The sequence below is a fragment of the Labrus bergylta genome, chromosome 15, assembly GCF_963930695.1.
Source record: "Labrus bergylta chromosome 15, fLabBer1.1, whole genome shotgun sequence".
NCBI classification, from domain to species: Eukaryota; Metazoa; Chordata; class Actinopteri; order Labriformes; family Labridae; genus Labrus; species Labrus bergylta.
In genome coordinates this window covers 20,379,011-20,404,946 of record NC_089209.1, presented here as the reverse complement: position 1 = coordinate 20,404,946, position 25,936 = coordinate 20,379,011, and the positions used below count along the sequence as shown (strand labels likewise).

At 40.7% G+C, this 25,936-nt stretch overlaps 2 protein-coding genes and 1 non-coding gene across 7 annotated transcripts in view; 2 read left to right on the top strand and 1 right to left on the bottom strand.

Moving 5' to 3' along the window:
- Nucleotides 1-284: 284 nt before the first annotated feature.
- Nucleotides 285-357, bottom strand: trnat-ugu (transfer RNA threonine (anticodon UGU)). Its single transcript has one exon. It is a non-coding gene; the product is annotated as a tRNA-Thr (tRNA).
- Nucleotides 358-467: 110 nt separating this feature from the next.
- LOC109983647 (cholesterol 24-hydroxylase) lies at nt 468-5,353 on the top strand. 2 transcript variants are annotated; one of them, XM_020633442.3, is made up of 15 exons: nt 468-689; nt 828-905; nt 1,231-1,312; nt 1,618-1,691; nt 2,026-2,112; nt 2,288-2,426; nt 2,567-2,677; nt 2,762-2,924; nt 3,245-3,310; nt 3,702-3,774; nt 3,865-3,949; nt 4,175-4,285; nt 4,473-4,561; nt 4,687-4,753; nt 4,836-5,353. In XM_020633442.3, the coding sequence occupies exons 1-15, from the start codon at nt 541-543 to the stop codon at nt 4,998-5,000; spliced, it is 1,539 nt and encodes a 512-aa protein (XP_020489098.1). In that variant the 5' UTR covers nt 468-540; the 3' UTR covers nt 5,001-5,353. The 2 variants fall into 2 exon arrangements, with proteins under 2 accessions (XP_020489098.1, XP_065820125.1); XM_065964053.1 differs by lacking the exon at nt 1,231-1,312 and having other exon boundaries at nt 647-689.
- A 145-nt stretch (nt 5,354-5,498) lies between these two features.
- Nucleotides 5,499-25,936, top strand: part of ccdc85cb (coiled-coil domain containing 85C, b) — a 46,250-nt gene continuing 25,812 nt past the window's right edge. For all 4 annotated transcript variants that reach the window (XM_020633470.3, XM_020633469.3, XM_029277250.2 and 1 more), the window contains exon 1: nt 5,499-10,591. In XM_020633470.3, the coding sequence (XP_020489126.2) occupies nt 9,868-10,591 (724 nt within the window). In that variant the 5' untranslated portion in view covers nt 5,499-9,867. The remainder of the gene's footprint in view (nt 10,592-25,936) is intronic.

Here is a 25,936-nt window from a genome sequence, read left to right as displayed (position 1 = left end):
TATTTTGCACACCTGAAATGCCTTAAATACAATACATAAGAGACAAAGATTCTGGACCTCACTATTTTCTAAACCCTGGTTATGGACCTGGTGGGACTGACATGATTCATGAACAAGAAATTAAAGACAAATCTGCATCCAAAATGTTTTTCTTTGAAGTTCCGGTTGCAACAAATTTCAAGCTAATATAGAAAGGCATTAACGCCACCGGCATAAAGAGCACCCATGAAACTAAACAGGTGAATCGGGACGGTAAATATAAATTCTGAAAACGATTCACACGCAGGCCCCAGCGAGGATCGAACTCGCGACCCCTGGTTTACAAGACCAGTGCTCTAACCACTGAGCTATGGAGCCTGTCACAGCACCATTAGAGTATAAACACAATTTGACAATACATTTTCAACGTGTATTTCACAAGAGTATTGACGTAGCTACCGTACCGGAGCACTTCAGACGACTATCTCACTCACTTCACTTAAGACTCACAAACCGACCGACCGGTTCAGCGACACGGTCTGTGGGAGTTCACGTCTCAAAATGGCGATTTTTCACCTAATTCTGGGCTGGACTGCCCAATTGTTTATGTTTCTGCTCGTTCTGGTTTTAATTGCGTTTCTTGGCTACTGCTTGTATTTAAAACACATTCATGACAAATATGACCACATACCTGGACCACCGAGAGACAAGTGAGTGACATTGGTTGTTTTCCACTTGACACGAAAACCTTACTCGATATCTTGTCACCTAAGCAAGCTAAAGTTATCTTAAACAATTGTATTGGCATGAAGTTAAATGTTACCTGACATTATTTTGTTTCCTCACAGTTTCATTCTTGGACATTCCCCTTCGTTTTTGAAAGTCATGAGTGCTGGCGGAAACGTACACGATCTGTTTTTGGAATGGTAAGCAAAAGGCAAATTTAGTCTTAATAATTAGTACCCAATATTTACAGTCTGTGGTCTTTACCGAACAACATAAAATTCATGACAGCCTTTGACACACAAACTTTACACTGCCAACGAAATGTGACCCCCTACAGGCTGTTATAAGCTACTGCTATTTTATACCGTGATTGTAAGACGAGTCTCACACTTCAAAGATGTCATACACAAGGCAACATAGTGTGCTTTTAAGTGACACCTGTGTTTAAGCTGACGTTTGTAACTATCTATCTATTGTATATCAGACATGTTATTTCGGTTCAGACTTATAATACAGATGTTATAGGTCCGAGACATATGGGCCTGTTTGCAAGATAAATGCTCTGCATTACATCCTTCTCCTTGTGACCTGTCCAGAGACAACAAAGGTAATCCCTCATTACAACAAAAGTTTCATGTCAAAAAGATAGAGAATAAATTGAATCTGTGCATAAGAATGTCATGACCTTCCCTGATACTGCATTGAATCACCACACCTTGTAGTAAGCCTTGTATTTGTTTAACTGTCCATTTCATTGGGCAATAAACAGTGTCAAAGTTTATTGAACCTGCTTTTTGTATCCTCTTTAAATGAAAGGCCCTCTACATTTGCTTTTGTTAAATGTACAAGTATACGCTCTGAAATATTTGCATTAAAACAACTGTGTCTCCTATTTCATTGGATTTGTTTCAGGAAGTCCTGATGTCCCCAAAGTACCCCAAGGACAAATTCCTCTGCAAGAGACTCTTTTCCCTATTTAGTCAAAGGTATCAGACTAGATTAACTTTGAATACTGTGTTCATCTAAAGCATGTACAGATACTGTTTTTACAACATTAATGTCATGTGGCCAAGGAACAAGTGAGCAATACTTAAATAGAAGGACCTCTTGCTTGTAATATTGACATTTTGTTTAGTTTTCAACTTCTGGACCGCTTGGTGGAAACGGGGCTTTAATATACAGCATCATATAATGAGAGTCATCTCAGCACCCTTTAGTAGTTTCAGTAAACTCATGGAACCACTACAATGACTTTGTTGGTTCACTTACCTTTTTTTTTTGTTATTTCAATTTGTGTTGTGTTCACTGTCCCTCTTAAAGGTTTCTAGGTAATGGCCTGATAACAGCACAGGACCATGAACTGTGGTATAAACAGCGTCGGATCATGGACCCTGCATTCAGCAGCTTGTGAGCTTTTAATAATCACACTATTTGCTTGACCTTTGAAATACATTGTTGGTTCAGAATGCTTGTTTTCTTTTTTCCTTTGTTTAACATTGTACACTAAAATAAAAACCTGTGCAGCTTTGCAGATATGTACTGGATATTGTCGTGCACTTTCTAAAGGTACCATTATTTCCAGGTATCTGAGAGGTCTCATGGGCACCTTCAATGAGAGGGCAGAGAAACTGATGACTACACTTACGGATTATGCTGAAAAGAAAACCGAGGCCAACATGCGACAACTAGTCAGCTATGTTACTCTTGATGTTATTGCGAAGGTATTTTTCCAAATTCTGTTTCACAGCTTACAAAGCAGTAGCCCCAATTATTTTTTTGGAAACACACAACCCAAGTTTTGAAAGACTTAAAATTCAAGCTGTAGCGCTATTAGTATGTTTGTTTTCTTGTTCATTCTTAGGTTGCATTCGGCGTGGAGTTAGACCTGCTGCAGAATACTTCTCTTTTCCCGAAAGCCATCGAGACATGCCTTAAAGGGATGGTATACTACGTGAGGGACTCATTCTTTGAGGTATGAAGAGTTTGATGGAGAATAATGGCAATGATGAAAACTGTTAAGAAAAAAAGTTACACTCTTAAAATCTTGAAATTCTAGTACAAGCCAAAGAACCGCCCATTCATCAATGAAGTGAGGGAAGCTTGCTGCCTGCTGCGATCTACTGGAGCTAAGTGGATCAATGAGAGAAAGACTGCCATGAAAAACGGCGAAGAAGTCCCCAGGGATATCCTCACGCAAATCATCAAATCTGCTGGCAAAGGTTACTATCCCTTAGGTTCAGATTCAATGGCGTCAGATAGGAGGACATGTTTGGTAACTAGGCCATAGCAGGAAAGAGGTCAAATGCAAGTGTCGCTATCTCGACATCACTATTTATTTTCATTGTTGTGAGATTTGCAGTACATATAAGGAATAGTAAGCCTCTACCTGTCATTTAAACATTATGTAACTAGGGTAAAGTAGGTCAGTAACTATGCATGTTTGGCATCAGTGTTAATGATTATCTTTTTGTCATTGATTTTATATTAAGTTGAATAGAATACTGTTTACTCGCATAATTGTATTTTCTGAATAATACAGAGGACAGCATGACAAAAGAAGATGAAGAGTTAATGTTGGACAACTTTGTGACATTTTTCATTGCTGGTGAGTATTTTTATTACTTTATGTGTGTAGTGTATTAAATTAAGCTTGTGACTTCCTTTATTCAACCAAATAAGGCTAATTATTTAAGGGGAAATCCATCTGTAATTTCATGAAAACCGATTCAGTCATGATATTTGTTATTCATCATTATATGATACTTTACTTTAAAATTTAAACACTCGTGTATTTATATTTTTTAAAGGTTTTTGACCTTTATACAGGTGCCTAAAGACTCATATATTAACAGTTCTCACTGTGATTGAAACAACCACAGGGCACGATTTGGTATTAGCTTGTTTGAAATGTGCTCTACAAAGGGAAATGGGTTGTTTTGGATTCAGTAGAACATGGTCTTTGTAAAGCTGTTCATTTGCCCTCTTTTACTCTTTAGGGCAAGAAACAACGGCCAATCAACTCGCTTTTTGCATCATGGAGCTTGGAAGACAGCCCGATGTCCTGGAGAAGTAAGACTTATTAAAAAAAAAAAAAGAGTCAAAATATCTAACTACTGAACAGTGGCTTATTCAGTTGTTTTGTTTTTTTCTCCCCCTTAGAGTGAAGAAAGAGGTGGATGATGTCATCGGGATGAAACAGGAAGTTAGTTACGACGATCTTGGAAAACTGGTTTACCTTTCCCAGGTGCATATCATGAAGGGTCATCATGACTCAGCTCTTTTGTCGGACTGCATTATGATGTTGTGAATTCTTTGTGCAGCCTCTACAAACTCAATGTTAGGGCCAATTTCATCTATAGATGTTAAACCAGGGTTATTCACATGCCTTTTTCTTTTAAATTCTGTTGTATCCGTTTTGTTTTTGAAGTGAAACACAAGATTTGGACCTCACACTGTAACTTTTCCCCAGGTTCTCAAAGAGACTCTGAGGCTTTACCCAACAGCTCCAGGCACATCACGTGACATACTGGAAGATATGGTCATCGACGGTGTCCACATACCCGCAGGAGTCACACTTCTTGTGAGTCATCCACTCATGAGTTGGCTTGACTTCCTAAAACACGAAATGTTAGCAGAACAGAAAAAGTGTTGTATAGTGCGATTCCCCCTTTATTTGTAAAGGACACCTATCACTTAAAAACACATGACCAAAATGTTTTGAGAAACAAACAGTAATCATTTATTGTTTATATATTTAAATGTTACAGTTAAGCTCCTACACTTCCGGGAGAATGGATAAATTCTTCAAGGACCCGCTTAAATTTGACCCAGAAAGATTTCACCCAGATGCTCCAAAGTAAGTAACACACAACTTTTATATAATTAAGTTTTATTTTTTGGTCAACATGTTTGGACATTGACCCAGATAGATAAAATAAGTAATGCATATTAAACTGGGCTGTCTCTTATCTCTCTTTTAAGGCCCTATTACTGCTACTACCCCTTTGCCCTCGGCCCACGATCCTGCTTGGGACAGAACTTTGCTCAGGTAATTGACGGTCATAATTAAGCAACACAAACATACTTGAAAACGTAATGTATTTATTTGATGGCTTGTTGGGTGATTACAGATGGAGGCTAAAGTGGTAATGGCCAAGCTACTCCAGAGGTTTGACTTCACCCTGAAGCCGGGGCAATCCTTTGACATCATGGACTTTGGCGCGCTCAGGCCAAAAAGTGGAGTGGTGTGCTCCATCAAATACAGGGATTATAAGAACGAAATGGGCAAACAATAGTTTAACTTGAGGATAAATCATATTAGTTTACGTGGGGAAAACTGGGTTGTTGGTTTGCTTTTACTAATGTTGCGATTGCTGCTCTGTGATAAAAGCGTTTAAACACTCTTCCTATCATTAATACTTCTTTATGCAGATGAAATAGAATCTGAGATGCTGAACAGGTTATTAACTTTTATGATGATTATTTTGTATGAAAGGATGACAATATTGGAAACTTTTTATTTACTGTGACTATATAATTAGCCCTTATTTCTTAGACCTTTCACCACTGAGGGTCCAAACCGCTTTATTTACCTGTAATACTGATGTATATCAAATGTATAATGTATAATAAAAACTACCAAATACCATTTTATCAAATTATCAACAATTAAAAATGATTTGCACTCATTTAGAAAGAAAATGCCTGTGGGTGCACTTTACTAAATGTTCAATTAAAGGCTGTGTTGGTCATTTTCTACAGATACAATTTTTAAGATTTTGGCTGAAATTGTCTTTAAGTCCTGACAGACATTCATAACTCATGTGCTCTGAAAAAGGAATGAAGAAAATACATCATCTGTAGAAGTTGTAAGCCTGTAAAAACTTCGACCAATGTCTTCCACGAGGTACCAATCTGATGAACCAATCACGCCTCCCTGCTCCTTCTCTACCGCGGACCTGCCCACTTTCAAAGCATGAGCTGAGGTCCTCCTTTCTGGACCAATGCTTGTGCATGTAAGTGAGGGGCGTGGCTTTTGAGGGAGCACAGAGGGGAGGGGGTAAAGACGGAGCACTGAGGGAATGTTACTTTCAAAATCATACTACTTTTTGAAAATGACCAACCCTGCCTTGCTTGTAAACTGGTTTTATTTATAAACTCAGTTTAGGATGCAGTTATGTTTTTGACTCAAACTGTTGTTATTTTGAATATTACTGACAGTGTACATAGGGGGGCGCTGTGGCCTTGCAAATAAATCTTAAAAGTAGGCCTACCTATTACACTACAATATTAGACATTTCACACTTCAAGGTTATCACTCATTTAAGCTCCAATAAGAGCCCGTTAACACTGGGTCTGGTTCAAGTGCCGCCAATGACACAAAGTTTAGCTACTTATTAAGAGAAATCTCTTTTTTTCCTATCCTTTCTTTATTTCATTTCTTCATACAAGGTGTCAGTGTGAGCAGTACTTGCAAGCGTCAGCCAGCCCCCTCTTCTGTAAGTACAACTTGCTCCAGAGATAATATGAAATTAAAAAAAAAAACATTTGAACCTGCAAAGTCAGACTCTTGATTAAAATACAGTAATGTAATGTTCAAGTTGAAGGAAATTGCTCTTATAATTTACCTAATAATTCATATTGATAATCCCCTTGTCTCTTGTGGTCTAAGCCTTGTTTTGTAACAGGGAAAATGTTTGACCATGCCCAGCTGCAGGTGTTTTAGTAAAAAGGTGGTCACCCTGACCCGGCCCATGAATAAGCAGAAGATGGATGGATGGACATTTATGTTCCCTTTAAGACTTAATCATTTTGAGTGCATGCATTAATGCAGCACAACAACACATGGGGTGTATGGAGCAAGGACTGGCTTGTTGTTTTCTTTAGCTTAATTCATTCTCAGTAACTATACCTTTAGAGTTGGTGTGTTAGTTTTTTATAAGAAAATGGCTAATTGTATTTCCCTGTCTCCTTCTGAAATTCCCTTTCATTCCTTTCCTTGGACTTGGATGTGGGCTGTACTCATTCTTTGCCTGTTGAGACAAAAGGGCTCCAAGGCTGATGGAGGCTTTAACAGACAGCCAGATAAACCTACCAATGTCTGGAAAGGTAGAATTATCCCAAAAAAGGCCTGTTTTACCACCACAAAAATATATGTTCCAGTGTTCAACCAGCAGAGGTAACATCCAAAGGCCACAGGTGAGCTCCTTTTGTCATATCAAGGCTTCCTCACAGCAGACTCAAGGGCAAAGAGGGGATCCTGATAGGGCAGATCATTTAAAAAACACAGCTATTGGAACCCACCCAAGTAATTAACATACCTTTGAGATAGAGGGTGTTTTATTTCACTTATCCATCAAAATGTTCTAACTTAGCAAATATTAGGCTATGTCATCTAGCACATCAAGAAGTACATAACACCTGTTTCCCCGCCTCCTATTTTCAATGACGCCAATGTGCCCCCACTGAGGGTGCTGAGATCCTGCAGAGAGAGTGTGAGCAGGAGGGATCAGCTGGTGGAGCTGCAGTATTGACCTCCCTCTACTTCTGCTAACCAAAACATACATTCAACTTGCTGTTAAAATTTCAAAGATCCCTCAGGTCTGCACAGTCCAATTGAAGCTTGCACTCACAGTTATGGAAAGTTTAACATAGCACCTAAGGGGCGCATTTGTCAAAATGAGATGTAAGTCATGCCCAAATACCCCTTTTTAAAGCATGAATTAACAAAAGTGGACTTAAAAAAAAACAACCAAAAAACCCATAAATCATCACAAAAATAAATAACTAAAACGAGTGAAAGTATGTTTGTAAAAAATGTATTTGTTGAGTATTTTTTATTTGAAAGTTTGTCCCATCTGTTAACATGGAGGAGGCAGGCTTTGTGTCCTTCACTGCAGACAGAGAGTACTGGGAGCTCAAAAGTGTTTTGGTTTCAATTTTGGTGAGATGTCATGTTGTCCATGTTTTTATAAAGTCTGTGATCTTAATGGGTAGATCCAGTTATTTTTATTATTATTTTATTATTTATTATTATTGTGTATGCTCTACTGGGAACCCTCCAGTGCCTCAAATATAAATGGTAAATGAACTGGCACTAACACAATCATTTAAAACATTTATTTGATTAAATATAACCAACAATGAGACTTAATAACATACCTTTGTACCCTGCACCCAGCTTATGTGACACAAAGTAAAAACAGATTTTGGAAAAAAATTAAAAGCACTTTTAAGCTTGTTTTTTGGTGTCTCTGAACCCCAAAGTGGAACTTGAGAACCATGTCCTATCCTAAAGTGGTGATAGTCAAGTTGCTCTAGAGGTTTGACTTCACCCTTTATACCGAGACAGACCTTTGAAATAATGGACTTTGGCACACTCAGACTGATGAGTGGAGTAGTGTGCTCTATACACAGGGATACTAAGTAATAAACAAATACAGAAAGTAACATAACACAAAGCAAAATCACCATAGCCATAAATAGAAAAGTTGGGTTGTTGGTTTGTTCTGACTAGATTAAAAATGACTGCTGTGCACTAAAAGCTTTTTTAGTGCTCCAATGTTTTTGATAAACTTAATTCAAGTTTGTGAATTTTTCTTTTAAGAAGAAAAATGGCTAAGCGATATATTGATTTTTGTGTGTGAAGGATTGCAGAATTTTTTTTTCAAATAGTAGTATCATTAGCAATGGTCATGTTCAAGTGAACATTAGCAATGTGTTATTCTTTTTCCATAGCCTACCTACTTCACACATTGTTTTGTATCTCAAATACTATTATAGAAATTCAGAAACATCCTTACTAAATGAATAAATGGTTTATTGTAAACTGTTTAATATTTTCTTTTGTAAATGTGGAGTAAATGTTTTTTTTTGTTTATATTATTGTACACTAAATAAACATTTTAATGCTTCAATGCCCGGCTAACTGGTTTTATTGCAGAATGTTTATTGTACATTGATAATTCAAACTGAGTGTGTTGTGCTATTGCTGACTGTGTACACATGAGGGCGCTATGACATTGCCGATAATTCTCAAAAGCACCTGTTAAAGTGAAATTCTCTGAGGATTAAAACTACCAAATTGTTACTCATTTAAACTTCTCTTCAGACGTTTTTTTGTTGATTCTTTGTATTTATTAATCTCAGTTCAATTAAAGTTAGGATAATAAGCAGTTAATCAAATTGTTGTTTGAGTCTGAGGCTAAACAGGGAAATAGGCTACCTGTATGACTAAAAAGATCGAAATTCACAATGAAACTTAAACTAAAATGAACGCTTGTTAAAAATATCTGTAGTGCTCAGTTTAAAAATAATAATAATAAAAAAATATATATGTTTGCGTAAGTGGTGAACTTGTGTTACTGTTCCTTTAAGAGGGCTGAGACTTCACTACACTTCTCATCTACCTGCTGCCCACTCCGCTCCCGCGTCTTGATTGGCCGCCTTGGCCGAAATCCTCTTGAATGATTTCAAACCCGAGAGTTTGGACGGGAAGGAGGGGGGTCGGCTGCTAATTCCGAACTGGCTGGCTGGAAAGCGCTTTCAATCCTCCGTCCACCAACAACAGCACCTCAGTAAAGAGGCTTATCCGAGCAGGGTTGTTGAAAGGCTTTTGGGGAAACGCGTTCAGGAGAGCATCGCCGGGTTGGACAGTGGAGCTTTTTAAGGTGTCTTGTTTACGCTTTTTTTTTTCTTCTTCTTCTTGTTGCTCATATTATCTTTTATCCAGCAGTTGTGTGTTTTTTTTGCGTGTTTCTGTGCACCATCATTTGAATGGAGCGATGTCCAGCGGAGTCGGTGCACATTGCAATGGGACGCGGTTTGTTGTGCTGACATGACTATCAGACAGGACCTGATTGAGAATCTCTGGTAATCGATTTAAAATCACGTGTGTTCTGGTTTGACGGAATGTAAATATTTTGCATTTTTTGGGAGATTCGTATAGGATTTTTCGAGGGCATTCAGTTCATGCACGGGCTGCCATAGCGTCACATTATTTTCATTTTCTTTACGGCCTGTTGAAGCGGAGGGCAAAGAGATACTTTCATATTTTGGACAATGTGTTTCCACACTATTCCGCAACTAAGGCTTGGTTAGCTTTGACCGTCATTTTTTCGAGCCACCCGTTTAAAGATCTGAGACTCAAAGCCAAGACAAGTCATGGCTAAAAATCCATCCGAGGGACAGAAGGATGAGCTGAGCCAGCTGACGGACGAGGAGCTGCTCCGGTGCAGCAAAGAGGAGCTGGTCCGGAGATTAAGGAGGGTGGACGGTGAGAAGATGAACTTGATGATCGAGCATGGCAACATGATGAAAGACATCAACCGGCGGCTGCAGGTGCACCTGCACGAAATCCGAAGCCTGAAGGAGATCAACCAGAAGCTGCAGGACGACAACCAGGAGCTCCGAGAGCTGTGCTGCTTCCTGGACGACGACCGACAAAAGGGCAAGAAGCTGTCCCGGGAGTGGCAGCGCTTCGGCCGGTACACGGCCAGTGCCATGTGGAAGGAGGTGGGGACCTACATGATGAAGTTGAAGGAGCTGGAGGCCAACCAGGACACCGTGTTGAGGGAGAACTCTGAGCTGAAGGAGATTATCCTCATGCTGGACGAGGAGAGGAACGGAGCAGGCTCCAGAAGCTCCATAGACAGTCAGTCCAGTTTAACCAACCTGAACGGGGGCACCGGCACGGTCCGGGATGTTGGAGATGGTAGTAGCACGTCCAGCACAGGTAGTGCTGGTAGCCCCGACCACCACAACCACAACCACAACCACATACTCAAGCCCAGCACAGAGAACGGAAAGGTGGGCCCCACCATGAGGAGGTCCATGGATGACCTGTCAGCACCTCACCACCATAGGAGCATCCCCAATGGACTTAATGGTGAGTAGACACACCTCTCCACCTGTACACCTGTTTGACACTTCTGCATGCAGACTAAACACAGGCCCATCTATGCCTCTTCTAGAGTCCAACCAATCAGGCAAGGGATTAGTTTGAAAAGAAGAGTTGTTTTGCCTTGTTACCTTACAGCGAACATTGGTTTATTTAGTTTATATTTTAATGTTTGTGTCCAGAATACTCTTGGGAGCTTATATGACTGACTAAATTTTACCCATATTTTTGGGGCACTTGTGGGCTAGCGGTTAGTTTGCGAACTCTATGTACAGAGGATGTTTCCCTCAAAGGGTCGGCCTGGGTTCAAGTCTGACCGGTGGCGCTTTCCTATCTCAATAACAGCATTAAAAGCTAGAATGTAAAATAAATTGTTACCCAAGTTTGAGAGGAAACAAGGTTATCATTCGTTTGACTCCTCTTGAAATGATAGTTTCAAAAGATATAAATTTCTATGTAGTTGAGCTTTAAAAATACACAACTGCCACTGACCTTGTACACCCCTTCTTCTTGGTTTCAATGTTAATAGATGATACAGTTAGCGTGTGTTGCACCGACAACATATGCTGATCAAAAACGCTGTGAAGGATTATCATGGGGGGTCTGGGCTTAACCCCACTGTAAGTCTTGATTGGGGTGATTATAACGCAGACACACAGACACATGCACACACTGCATCCTTAAGTGGCCTTTTCAGTCCCACGCAGCCCCATCATTTCAATCTGCACTGATTTAGGTCACTGCACTTGTGGTCCTTAAGAAAGAGGACTTATCTAAATAGCTTTTAAAGGAGGGGGCTCTAGCAAATAGATTTTTTTTTGGGGGGTTGGTGGCTGATAATCATTGTCGTCCTTGGTTTGTGGAAGAGCTCTCATGTCTGCTGGAGGCCCGTTTGAAATGCATGGCGTGGGACCAGAAATCAATGTCCCTGTTTTAAGACCTAAATACACGGCTGAAAGCTCCAAGCCGGATGAAAAAGCCCTGATGGAACAGGAGGACACTAAGCCTTGTTTAGCCAGGACACTGGCTGAAAACTTGCCATGATCTGTTTGGCATGGAAAATAAATTCTGTTTCATATTGGGGAAAAAATGTCCCATCCCATTGAAACTTTCTTTTCTTTTATTCCACCCTGATTTATGTCAGGAGAAGGAGCTGCATAAAGCTAGCTGCTACAAATCAGATTAACACAGGTCACTTATTATTCACTGGACATGCCTGAAGTTGTGGATTCAAATCCGTGAAGGTAACACATGCATTGAGGGACATCTGAGAGAATCCAGACACAAATACACGCACACACACACACGCACACACACACACACGCACACTCTTAGGCTGTGTTTGGCTGTCATTACATAACAATATTGTGTCTGCAGTGGCCAGCACCTCTCTAAACTGCTGTTATGCTGGATGTGTGTGACATTGTGTGCCCCTGAGGCCCTGGCTCAGTGTGTTCATCATTGTCAATGATGTGCAGATACACATAAAGATGCACACATCACACAGCTAGCATGGGAAAACCCCAGCCTAAATGATTGCATTGTTAAAACCAATGCATTGCTAATGCATTGGTTGCATTGCATTGCATTGCATCGCTGCTATCTTATCCCAAACATAGATGATTATCAGAAATCTTTCTGGATTTAGATAATTGGAAGCAACTTCGTGCGTGAAGAAAAACAGAGCTACTGTTTAGATGGTGTTGTGAAATAACTCAAGAGGGCGATCAGTAAACACTACAACAAAGCAATTACTACATTGATTCAAATCTAATATTACACAAGTTGGATGAATGCACCCAGAGGTAGTATTTAATCCTTTTTTTAGATTTACAATTTAATATCCTGAAGTTTGACTAGAGCTTCCACAGGCCTGATGATTTCTTTATTTTTTTTAAACAGCATTGATTCATTCATTTGGCTGCTTGAAACTTGAGTGGGGTGACCATGTTGTGAGGTCAGATGTGCTCGCGGTGTGAGGTCTGCAGAGTCACTTTATTTGATGCTGTGTAAATGCCAGTGGCTCCCCTGGGCATTTAGGAGACAAGCTTGAGGATCGCCGCACAAGTGCTAAATGAACAGCATCTGTCAGGTTGCCAGACGCACACAAATGGGAGGAAGAGGATGAAATGCCGTAGTCCTCTGAGTAAAACCAACCGGTATAGAGGCTCCAGGTTTTTCAATTCAATGCCAATTTTGATAGTTTTTCATATTGTTTGTGAAAGTAAATCTAGGAGTGAGTCTCTTAAGGGGGAAAAGAGGCACTGGGGGAACAGGGTATGAAAGGGGGGCCCAGCAAAGGTCTTTCAATAGGTTTTGATGGTGTTGGGGGAGTGGCTGAGCGATGGTAAGGGGTTGGCTGGGACGCCTGGGGGAGGAGCAGTGGGGGACTGTTGGAGGGCATATTGCGCTCCAAGGAGGCTGGGTTTCAGAGACATCCTGCTGTCTGCTTAATTGAATTTCTTGTGCGTTGACACGGCTGACAACCTCCCCCAATCCTCTTCCTTTGGGGACACAAGCTGTGTGTGTGCATATTAACTTGGACTGTGTGTGTGTGTGTGTGTGTGTGTGTGTGTGTGTGTGTGTGTGTGTGTGTGTGTGTGTGTGTGTGTGTGTGTGTGTGTGTGTGTGTGTGTGTGTGTGTGTGTGTGTGTGTGTGTGTGTGTGTGTGTGTGTGTGTGTGTGTGTGTGTGTGTGTGTGTGTGTGTGTGTGGAGAGACTAAAGGCTTCTGTTCAAAAATAAATAAAACAGAGAGAGAGAGAGAACAGCAGGGTCTACATTAAACAGCACGGTTTCATAACCTTTAGTGTTGACTCCTATTTCTGGACTTCTCCACGTCTGCCTTCTCTTTAGGTGGTCTGGAACCCAATTCCAGTCAAACACCCCCTGAAACCTGATGCTGTCACCGAGAGCATGCATTAGGATCCCCTACAGAGCTTCACTGACTCAGTATAGCTCTATGAGATTAAGACAAAGTGGCCAAGCGAGACCCTAAAGTGCTGCCTTGACACTGTCCAGATAAACTGATAAAGATCCTCAATAATGCTTGTTGACCTTAAGCGGACCCTCATTCATGCTCGTGGCCTTGTAGCTGCCAAATGGCTTTACAGGAAGAGTGTTCCTAACTCAGCAGGTAAAGGGACTTTATCTAAAAAAGCCAGAGAACGAGGTTTCTTATGCTTGAACAGAGAGAGAGGGAGAGAGTGGTTATCCAACTGTGGCTAACTCCAACATGTTGTGCTAGTTTTTCCCCAGTTGAAAGAGTAGCAGGGGGATTTATTTTTCTAGTAGACGCTTAAGAAAGTTGTCCTTGCACATGGTGTTACCAATTTAATAAACAACTTTCTGTTTCAACCAATGGAGGCTGACAGCTTTGATACCCTTGTTGATTTGAGTTAGGTCAGTGCATGCACATGGGGAGACACATGTAGCCTACAGGAATGCATGGAAAAGTAAAACCGGCGTTAAATAAAACATTGATTCACTAAATGGATTTCAGTCCAGCTATGCAGGGAAAACTGAGGCTAGTTCTAGCTCATGGAAGCAGCCCTGGTGGGCCCATCTTTCACTTTCACACAAACTGGTGTGTTTGCTTTTCCACGTGTGTGCGCCTCAGGCCAGTGAGATGTTAGTTCAACACAACTTCTGTTGACTGGTGGACACGGCACACCAAAACAGAGGACCTTCATTAATGAAAAGAGAACAGTGGACTTTTCCTCCCCTCCCTTCTGTAATAGTTAAAGTATAGCATTAAAAAAATGACTAAATTCTGACCTACAAATTCACGATGTCCTCTAAGCTATGTTGACAGTACTTATTGATATGAAAATGTAATGAGCTATTGTAATGTTTAAAAGCTTTAGTGTGTGTGTGTGTGTGTGTGTGTGTGTGTGGAGATGGTGTCTTCATAAAGCAGAGGACAGACTCATCCTGCTATAGAATAACACCAAAACATGGCAGCACTTTTTTGTTACGATTTGCACTGGCATTTTCACAAACTCTTTTTTTAAATTTCAAATACCATCATTCTTTCCATGTTGCACACATTGTGGCACGGAAAGAATTGAAGGACGCTGATGAAGCTTCTCTACTGCTACTAGTACGTCTGGTCCGGCTTGTTTTCTGAGCTGTTAGCTCCTTTGCTGAAGTAGCTCACCGCCTTGCTCTGTTAGTTCCCACTGCATCACTAATCCCATAGAACCAAATATTCTGCAGTGAAGAATGTCAGTGTGGCCCTTAACACTTCACTATCATAAATCTGTCTCTAGCCACGCATGGCTCTCAGAAACCAGTCAGGTAGGTCACTGATTCACCAGGGATTAAGTACCATCAAACTTCCAACGCAATGAATTCAGTTGAAAATGATTCATGTTTTTGTTTCTTGTTTTCACATAAAAGAGACAGCTTACTCAGGCCCTTTACTTGTCTGACTCTGGTGAATTCTGTCTTTACTCTGTTGAGTCACCCGGTAAACCTTCTCTCTTGGGCTCAAATTAGGCCAAATTAGTGCCAATTAACCCACTGAGAGGTCATAAAATTGCATGTTTAAACTGGGATCATTAGCACCTTGCCTATGTGTGTATGTGTGTATGTGTGTGTCTTTAAAATACGAGGTGCCTCAGTGATTGTGAACTTTATCCCCTCTCTGATTTGGAGTCGTTTCTCTCTCTCTGTCTCACTCTTCTTTTTTTTTTTTTGTTTCTTTTTCTTTTACCCTTGGGGAGTGACGTGACCTAAAAGCTCACAATGGAACTGTAAAACCAGCCCTCCCAGTTGGCCACCAGTGTGTCTGTGTGTCATCATGCTAACTCAAATTAGTCAGTGACTCGATATCCCTGTTCATGTTTGAGTGAAGTGTTTAGCCGTTTTTCCTCTGAGGTTAATTATAAGGTAGCTTTCAAAGTCACATCACACATTTAAAGTCCCTTTTTTGATAGTTGAATTAAAAAATCTATGGAGGTTAAGATAATCAAAGACAATCTTCACAGCTAGTTTGATTTCTTCTGTCGGAATAAGTCAGACTTTCAGTATCGTTTTGTGTTTGAGTTTTTTTTTTTTCTTCAAATAAACATCAATCAATCTCAGCCATCTTATCAAAGTGAGCTTTGGAGTTTCTCTGTGTGAGCTCCTTTCTCATTTCAAAGGAAACCCTTGCATCAGCAAAACAATAGTGTTTTTTCTCTCGGCGGTGGTTTCAAGTCTTTGTGTGGCATGTCTGCAGGCTGTAAAAGGGTGTATAAGCAGGAATAGGAAGTGTCTGTCTCGGATTTCCTGTTTGTCCACACTCAGATTCAAGTATGTGTATTCCAAGAAGCTGACTTGTTTGTTTTTTTTGTAGCCGCACCCTAATGGTAATATTTACAGCTCCATCATAACTCCTTCGAGGTGCAACGTCAACAAAAAGGAGAACTTGGAAACTAAATAATTTAGATTATTGACATGATGCAAAGATTGATGTTAAAACATGCGTTAGATATATTGACGGCCTTTTTTCACAGCTATACTTTAACAGAAAAGCTGACCATAAAATGTTCCGCTACTTACTTCTTCATAAGTTGTTTCATTTGCAAATGACACTCATAGACACGTTGATTTGGACACGGATATTTTTTATTCTTAATGATGATTTTGACAAAATGCATTCCTCTACAGAGTCTGAGTTGTGTCATCTATTTTGTTCGATAGTTTCCCTTGAGCGCTGACCTGTCTGGCGATCTCTGGCTTGCATTTCCCAGCACCCTGTCTGCCTGCGTGAGGCCTGGCCCACTGATAACACAGATAATAGAATAGAAACACACACACACCACACACAATAGATACACACTGTAGAGGATGAGAGAAAGAGCCACAGGGGGAACTCTCAGCTGTGTACTGTCAATGAAAGCAAGCCTGTCAGGACGTCCCACATTCCTGGATAAACAAAAGAGGAAGTGGGTCTCTCTCCTCTTAGTGTCACAGCAGGAACTAGACTGCATGGAAAAGAGGAGGGTGGAAATGGAACTACAGCGTGTGTTTCTGGGTCTCTTTTTGAACTTTTACCCCCACTGTCTTCTCTTATCTGAGACACTTCTCCAGTCTTTTCCTCTTCCTCCATCTGCACCCATCTCTCGCTCTCTCTGTCTCTCGGTTCCTGTGAACCTGCTGTCTGATCTGCTGTCCGTTTTTTTTTTCCCCATCATCACAACACTCAGCCGACAGAATGAGGTTATAGAGCCAGCCTGAGAATCACATGCATACATATGGACAAACTGCAAAATGTAATGCCCATGCCTTTTATGAAAAGTAATTTCAACATGATTTTTAACATTAATGTCGTTGTTATAACACATTTTGTGTCATGTATGTCAATTTCAGCCACTTATCTCAAACTTCCTCTGACAGTGTATTCCAAACATCTACACTGATCTAAAAGTATGTCCCTCCTTTCTGATCATTGAGCATTTGGCTGCTGGAGGGGCTTGGGTTGCTCAGTCGCTTAGGCAACAGCAATGATCAGTGGGGCGAGTGGAGGGCGCCCACGCCTAGCCTCAGAGTTACTGAAGCGAAGGGGAGTAAGGGATAGGGGGATGGGGATAGGTTTGGGCATTGTTGGCCTCCATGCTGGATGACCCATGCAGAATGATGCTAGCCAGAGTGAGGTCAGGTGTGTGTGTGTGTGTGTGTGTGTCACTGCTATAGCTGAATAACTGATTCATGAGAGACAAAATGGGCGTGGTCCAAGCTACCTGCTAATTTGTGGTTATAATTAACTTTCATTATATAAAAAAGTTACCTTTACTAAAGTTAATGCATTTTTTTATAAAATCACAAATGAACTGAACTTGATTATTGTTTATTTATTAGAATCAGATAATGACTATATGGCAGGGAATTTCTAAAATACAATGCCCTGTTTGAAAAGCCAAACATCTAAATTACTAATCCACCAAATCTCAATATTAGTGTCCCAAAGTTGAAAATTTCAGTATTAAACATTTCTTAAAGCCTTTGTCTACCTGAGTTTTTTTGTTATCAAGGTTACCTTTGCTTGTCGTCTGTACCATTGTTAGCCTGTCCTAAGCTGACACATCTGCACCCCTTGAAAGACCCATATTGATCTGTGATATATGTCAGACTTATCTAACACATTAAGGTGCAAGCTAGAGTTGCATGAGTGGAGTTTGAAGAGTGTCTGAGTTCAGGTGGCACAGTGTCAAAAACCCATCTGGGGTTTGCACCAAAACTCACCATCAGCAATTTATTTTCTGTCTATGCAACACACCCAATGACCTTCGACAATAAAACTCTCCCAGGTTGCCAAAAGTCAGCAACTCCTCGACAGAGCACCTCTTCATCAGCTTCTTTCGAGGCCTGGGAGGAACAAGGCGTTCATCTGGATTTTCTGCCTGTCAGCTCTTTGCGTCAGGTTGCTGTGACATTGGAGACTGGAGTCAGCAGATGTCTTCACCTTGCTTGGATTTAGATTGTGCTGTCACCTCACTTTAACATGTAGTTTAACAGTTATAGATTGTTTACTGGTGCTGAGCCGCTTGAATTACAGGCACGGGACCACTTTTGGTTAGTCCCAAATGGAAAGGCATCATAGTTTTCAAGCTGAGAGACATAAATTCTAGATTTACATTTTTTGCAAATGTTTAAAATGATGAAAGATCTGTTGTGCTGTTGCAATACTGAAATACTGAATCACTTGATTGGTTGCTTGAATGATAACTTCAAAGTAATAGTTGAGACATAACAGGAGTGTTTACAAAATCATCCCACTGGCAGTGGAGCCTCTAGATGGATGAGATAATGTGTCGTTTTGACGGTCGGCTCAAGCATCTGGAATGAATTCTACAGTCTCAACATTGTCGGCCTATCCTCAGGAAGTTTTTTTTGGATGGTTTCAGGTAACCTTACTCTGCTGGTCTGGAGGCTAATTTCCTCTTGCAGGCTGGTTTTAAGTGCCAAGACTAGACTGTGTAGCTTGGGAAAACATGTACCTGTTTTGGTTTGGGATAGAGCTTGAGAAAGACATTTCTCTTGACTTGATCTTGGCGCTTAGAGCCCAGTGAGAAGCAATAGTTCCAAAGTTATGTATGACAAGTGATCAATCTAAGGGGATTTGGTTTGTGTTGTGTTTGTGTGATGAATGCAGATTGAAATGATTTTTGAAACATGTAAAAAATTCACTGACATACAAGTGGAAACATGGACATGATATGAGTGTTGTGTTACAGTGGAGGAGGTGACTTAGTCAGGGGAGTTAAATGTAACCTACCTCCTCCCATCCAGTAATGGTCATCTGTTAGTGTATAATATTTTTTATCCACGTTACATTAGAAAGATGGAGAGGAAAAAATAGTTTCAGTAATGTCTGTCTGAACTTTTAGAAGACTTGGTAGGTGGGCAAACATTGGAAAGTAGCTACGGTTCATTAAGTCAAGTCACATTACTTTAACAGCACATTTAAAACAACAGGAGTTGAAGTGCTTTACAGCAGACACAGTATAAGACACTTGAATAAAATAACACTGTATATGGATTAAAACAAGTTTTATTAACATTTGCCCCTAGTGTCTTGAGTTTCTTCATGAAAAAGGAACATTATTCTTTTCACAAAACAATCTCTTCCTTTGCTGTTAGAAACTTTAGCAGAATTGTCTTTTGGGTGGCGATGTCAGAAGGTTTGTTGGATGGTAAGTAATTTCACCTCTTGGCTAAGAATGAAATATCGGAAAAGCATCTAGTCAATTATTAATAATCAATTCATATGTTATTTCACACAAGGTTTTTTGGAGGAATATTTATGAACCCTATGAAGATGCTATCAACTGTTGGTTTGTTTGCACGTTTGCATGTTAAGGTTAGCATTTTGCTTCAATAACTGCTACGTCTAGCACAATCACAGGTAGCTTCAGGCTTTGCTGTAGAGCACATTTTCCTTATACTTACTGTACACACCACACTTAACCTCAAATGTATTTCTGTCCTCTGTTCGGTCAAATAGTATAGAGGGCATCTAGCTGATAAAAGGAGGCAAATCCCCAGAAGGTCAAATATCTCCTTTGATAACAAAAAGAAAGAAAAAAGTAATTGCTGTGAATTTTCCCCCAATCATTAAATATTTAACCAGAAAAGATTTATCAGTTTTTCATGTGTCTCAGCTGTACTGCTCAGTAAGAATCCTCAGAGACTCTCTGATCGCCATTAACAATTCCATCAGAAACCCATTGGGACAAACCCACTTAACTTGGCATTGGATTATTATTATCTGTTCAAAATTACAATTTATTTGAACCCTGCCAAATGCAGAGCATTCATTCCACCAGTGTTGCTGTCACAACCATAAAGCGCTTAGGTGAAAGCAGATGAAAATGATCAGTTGAAAGCTGACCATATCAAACTGCAGGCTCAATAAAAGGATCGAAGGTGGTTCAAACCCAAATGCATTTATCCCTTCATTTATTTGCCCTGATATGAAATTCGTGGTGGTATTAGTATTAACATTCTTGGAACAACCATAAGGGATGTCTACCTGATTATCTAAAACTCTGGAGTTGTTCCTGGGTTTCCCTAAATCCTCTTTAGCTCCCTGAGAGTTTCAGCTCATAATTCCCTGATCACACACACTGGTGTGCCACAGTGATTGATTTGAAAAGCAGATGTGTTGGAGAGAATTGAATAGCGGTGTTGATATGGAGACTTTGATTTAATCACATTTTAAAGTAGAGGAAAGAGATGCGCCTCTCCCATGCTTCCACTGCAGTCAGTTTTGTCAAGAAGGCCATTATAGCTTGGTAGAGAGTTGTTCGGCATCAGATGAGGCAAATGAAGCCAGTTATTCATCCTTAGAGGGGCATCACACAGCATACTCGTATTCTTCTCACTCACGCTGAGAGTAGACAACGTTTCTGACAGTCAATTACAGCCGTTTCTCCTCTCCAGCACTGTGGCCTCTTTAGTTCAGATCTCACACTATTCCACTCCTCCGCTGCTGTATTTGGACAGTTCGACATCAGCACATTTTGAACCAGGCGCTAGCTTGCAGGGCTCTCTTGCTTGTGGTCTCTGCATAAGCACATCAGAGCCAGAGTAAGACTGTTTTGAAACATCAGCTGTGATGATTTTAATGATGTCTGCATGATGTTAGACTGATGAGTGAACTCAATGAACCCATCCACACATTGCATCATGCATTTCTTTGATTATTCCTCTTAGACTTGTGGCTGTCTTAGAAGCTATCCATCACCTTTTTTTTTTTTTTTATCTCAATCCTGAAATTAATAATTGACTACCCCAAGCCTGCCAAGAGGGCTTTAAGGAGATGATTTCCAGTCGGTTATCTACCGTATATTCTTTGTCTTATTCCTCTCAGTGGACCAAAGATGTTAGGGAATTAATCTATCGATGCTGCTTTTACACTCTGAAATATGGCCGAGGGTTTAGAGGGGAGGGCTTCCCTGTTGAAAGGATAGAGGAGCAGAATCCAGTGCTGTATTTCGGCCCACCGCTCTTTTAAATACATGGCACGTAGCCCTGCGTATGATATGCACTCTATGAACAAAGGCTTAGCTCTTAAACCCTTTAGGACCCATAACGTTGTTAAATGGCATGCAGACTTGATGAAAGTGCACTTATTAGGGTGCAACAGGGTGTCCCAACAGGAAGTTTAAGAAGAAAGAGAGGTCTTGGAGGAGACAATAAAGAAAGATGCAAGATTGAAGATCCAGGAGCAACAGAGGACAGCACAGAGAAAGCAGCCTTTGCTTGTTGCTAGGATACCCTTTTATTCGGTATTATCGGGTGTGCTACACGGCGCTTTCTCTACACTGTTGCGCCTCTTTCAGCTCTGTGAATTCCTACCGTGTTAATAAATTTTCTCTGTCAAGTTCCACTCTTTTTGTTTGGGGGACTTCTACACAAGTTGGCTCTTGTTGCAGAGGAATGCGTCTCGATCCAGGGATTTATGTTCTCCCTCTAGGAAATTGTGGACCTGCAGGGCCGTCTTGTACCATGCACATGTACAATAAACAAAAACAGTAGGCATTAAGTATAAAAGGATGAAGAGGGAGATTGTTGCCATGTGCAATGGCTTAGTGATTCTCCAAACTCATACTCCACATGCTGCAGTATTCATACAGCAGCACAGCAGAAGATGAAAGGTCCAGTTTGATTTTTCCATGCAGAGGTTAATAATTGACCTGCGGATGAAGGAAAAATATCATAAAAAGCCCGCCAAGTAGAATGAAAGCAGAAGCATGGAACCGATTCCCTTTGTATTGATGTTGTATTTACCACAGTCATGGCAGTGCGGTTCACCAAACGGGTGGAAAGGCTGACGGAGGAGGTTTAAGAGGAGCCCACATCAGTGGCCCCAAGCTAACGGAGCGCTGAGGAGAAGTGGAATCTGAGAAATGAGGAGCGTACAGTCCAAATGTGGTACAGGGAGAGGTGAGATAAGGAGAAATGGAATGGTGGTTGGGGTTATGGAGGGTAAATGTTGGAAGAAAATGAGAGAACAGAAAGGAAACTAAAGCTGCATCACACATCGCTGCTGCTCACCCAGACTTCACGCTGAACATTTTACCAGGGGGCTACCGGGGACAAGTCTGGGTGAAAACTTTAGTCATTTGCGTTCACATAGGCAGCTCAGCATAAAAACTGAAAACACCATTTGTTAAAAAAGTGAATAGGGAAGGCAAAGCAGATGTAAGGGACAGCTGAAAATTGGCATCCCTGAAACATCAGGGACATTCTGTCAAGAGGCAGGGGGTTAAAAAGACTAAAGGCCAGATAACACACCACTGAGTAGCTCACTTTTCGCACTTTTCTTTTCAGGGAAGTTAATATTTCAACAGGGAAATCAATTTTTATCTTGACTCACAGAGCTGCTATCACTTTAAACTTTGACTGATGAACTTTTGAGGTAGAAAGGAACACCAATATTTTATGTGCGAAATCTGGAAGTTTTCTACAAAAAAAAAAAGATTCCTTAACCTGAAAAAATCTACTAGTTTTTACAGAAATGAATGTTGTCACTGACTATTTGGGTCTACTTTGAAACTGAGAAATAAATCGTGCATTTCTTGCTTACAAGTGCAAACACAAAGGTAAACAAACTGTACACTCCCTCTCCACATTCCAGCAGCTTAATCCAACAGGCCCAACTCTATTCAAAACTCTATAGACCTGCTTATTTACTCTGAGTGTTTTTTTCCCCACAACTGATCCAACTTGGCGCATTTCCAGGTGCTTAAATGCTTTTCTATTCTCACATGTTTCAGTGGTGGTCTGACGTTGAAGTATTTACAGTTTTGCTGTGAGTTATGGTCTTCAATTTGCGATCCTTGATTGTGAAATTGGGATTATTGCAACGATGCAGATGTTCAGAGCTCTTGGGTGGGAACTTGCTCTGCCTTTATTGTTGTGGGGAATGTCAAACGGGAAGAGCGTGCTGACAGGAACTTGGATAAAAGCTAGAGAGTCCAGCATATTGCCATTACATTGTTATAAAAAAAACAGCGAGTTTGGTTATGTAAATCAGACGTCGGTATCTGTGAACATAACCTGTTGATGAACTGCTTTGTAGGATGTGGAATGAAACATGTGAGAGACGGGTCAGGAGTTTATATTTCAGAGAGATGTGGGAGAGTGTTGTGTTTTCCATTATTTATACATTTCTATGCTATCCACAAGTTCAGACAAAGGACACATGATGTTGTCTACAAACGTAAATGAAGCCATTGCAACACATGTGGTAATACGCCAACACAATCCATAAGCCTGCAAGAATTTACATTTTTATAAGCCCCTGTTTTATCATCACAAAGTCAGGCTTGAATCTTCGTTTTCATCACTGCTGACACCAGATGTTGCATAATCAATAATCCATCCATTCCTATTTATACCTGCTTTTTATCTTGCACACAGTGAGAGGGAACTGGATCCACAGTCTACCACAATGCTGACACACATAAAATAACACATTCACATTTCAGGGCAATTAACAGTCACCAGGGAGTAAGACTAAGCATGACATATATTCCCACACGAGGAAAAACAGTAACACTCTTAATAGAAGAACTCAACAAGTTGAAAATTATGAATGATGTCAATTTTTTAAGCAACAGATTGAAGTTAATGACAAAGAGCTAGCATATGTTCCTATTTGCTAATCTGGAGCTTTTCAGTAAGATGATTAGAGGTTTTATATCCCTCCATGTGCAAAACAGCATAAAATAGCAAAGGCTTTTGTGGAGCAAGTTAGCTCTGATTTGGCCACTCTTAAACCTTCCTTCATTACAAATTCAGAATCACTTTAATTTCTCTATATTTGTCTTTCAAAGTCGAGATTTTCCACCATTTTTCCTTGGTAACACTTTCTCTTCATCCACCGCTGTTTCCCAACCAGTTTCTGTCCTGGTTTTACTCTTGACCTCCCTCCTTTTCTCCGTCGGTCTGTAAATAACATCCATTGATCCAGAGGGAGCACCTGGTCACAGTTGGCTTCTTCTGATCTGTGTCACTCACAGTTAATGTGTTCTGACACACAGCGGCTCCCGAAGGACAGTTGGCCTCTTCAATAGACAATGGAGGCCAAGCAGCGTCTGACCCACCTGTGCTGTCTAAGGGAAAGGTAGTCCTGCTTGGGTGGGCGACTCATATCTGCTGCCTTTTCAATGTTGAGGCAAAGGTTCCTTTGGGAAAGGAGGTCTGCCTGCTGACTTTAGGAAGACAACAGCCTCAGGGGAAAGAAGCACTGGCTGTTCGCCTGACAAAAATAAGCTGTAAAAAGAACATTTTAAATTTGGAGCATTAGTCATAACACATTAACGCATTTAAAATGTAATATTACACATCGTTAAATGTCTATGGCCTTGCATGGTATGTTGCATATTAACCAGCTTGTTTGTTGTCTCTGATAAGACGAATATGGCTTCAAAAAATATTGAATCCGTGTAGGTTAGTCATCAAGGTCATGGTAACTCATGGCTTGATCCAGAAGGCAACTGGACTTTAAATAAGTCTAGCTGCCTTTTGACTCAAGCTCAAGTAGAAGTGGTTTGGAGGATGAAGGTGACATCAACAAACTCCGACGGTGTTTGGTCAGTCCAAGCAGTAAGTGTTCCTAGCTGGCTAGCTGTTTACCTGCTGTTTTTAAGCGTCCCTGAATGTTGCTTCTTGAATTACTGCTTTCAGGACCAGCATTACGAGATGCATCATATGTTCCCTTCTTGTAAAGTATTTACCCAGTAGCCTGATACTTGATTCAACACTCTCCGGCAGTTCAGTGGTTTCTTGAATCCCAGTGGCAGCATATCAGCGTCAGCCACAGCTGTAATTTTCCTGTCACAAACAGTTTTAGTTTATAGTTTGGGAACACATTTTGCTGTTTTGTATTTCATTTATGGTAACCAGACCCCCGAAAATGTTCAAAGGGTTCGCCTGTTTGAGTGATGAGGTTGCATATGATTCTGCTCCGTCAGAGGATGTATCAAACCAAACGGCCTCTGTAACCACCCTGCAGTGTAAATTATAGCCATACATCATAAAGTGAGAAGTACGTAGCTTGACGACCTGACGATGGGGTGTCAGGGAGGTCGTGTGTGTGTGTGTGTGTGTGTGTGTGTGTGTGTGTGTGTGTGTGTGTGTGTGTGTGTGTGTGTGTGTGTGTGTGTGTGTGTGTGTGTGTGTGTGTGTGTGTGTGTGTGTGTGTGTGTGTGTGTGTGTGTGTGTGTGTGTGTGTGTGTGTGTGTGTGTGTGTGTGTGTGTGTGTGTGTGTGTGTGATGGAGTCCCACTGTACTGTGGTCTTCGTCAGATTGGTGTGTGTTGTTTTACCTCCTCCAAGCTACACTAATAAACCAAATGGCTATAAAGTCAGAGGTGGGCTTTAGGCCTATTAAGGGATGGAGCGTCTCTGTGCTGTACCAGCAGATATTGGGTCAGGGCCTTCATAATATACTCTAGTCCCGTGTATAATGACATTTAAAGCCCTCCCTATGCACTGGACTACAGGACATATATAATGCCATAATCCACTCCATCATCCGATAAATGTGATGCCCTAAATTTTAAACTAGTTTGACATGGGCAGCAGCAGCAGCAGTTATGACCCTTTGGGAGGAAAAATAAAATGTGTGTAGAACAACTGAAGGATGATGCCATTCATTATCTGCAATTAAATGTTAAGTGGTTAGATTAGTCACAATCTAATTGGAGCTGTATTAGGTTGAGTAGCAGCTTGTTTAATTGTGTTTTTTTTTTTTACTTTGTAGAGCACTGACGCACTTGCTGCATGTACACAGTTTGAGTGTGTGTGTGTCAGCAATCAGTCAACATGTCTTCATGT

Coding starts and splice junctions, on each gene's coding strand:
- LOC109983647 (XM_020633442.3), top strand. CDS start 541: ATGGCGATTTTTCACCTAATTCTGGGCTGGACTGCCCAATTGTTTATG. Junction 3,950..4,174: donor AACTGGTTTACCTTTCCCAG/GTGCATATCATG, acceptor ACTTTTCCCCAG/GTTCTCAAAGAGACTCTGAG. Junction 4,286..4,472: donor CCGCAGGAGTCACACTTCTT/GTGAGTCATCCA, acceptor TAAATGTTACAG/TTAAGCTCCTACACTTCCGG.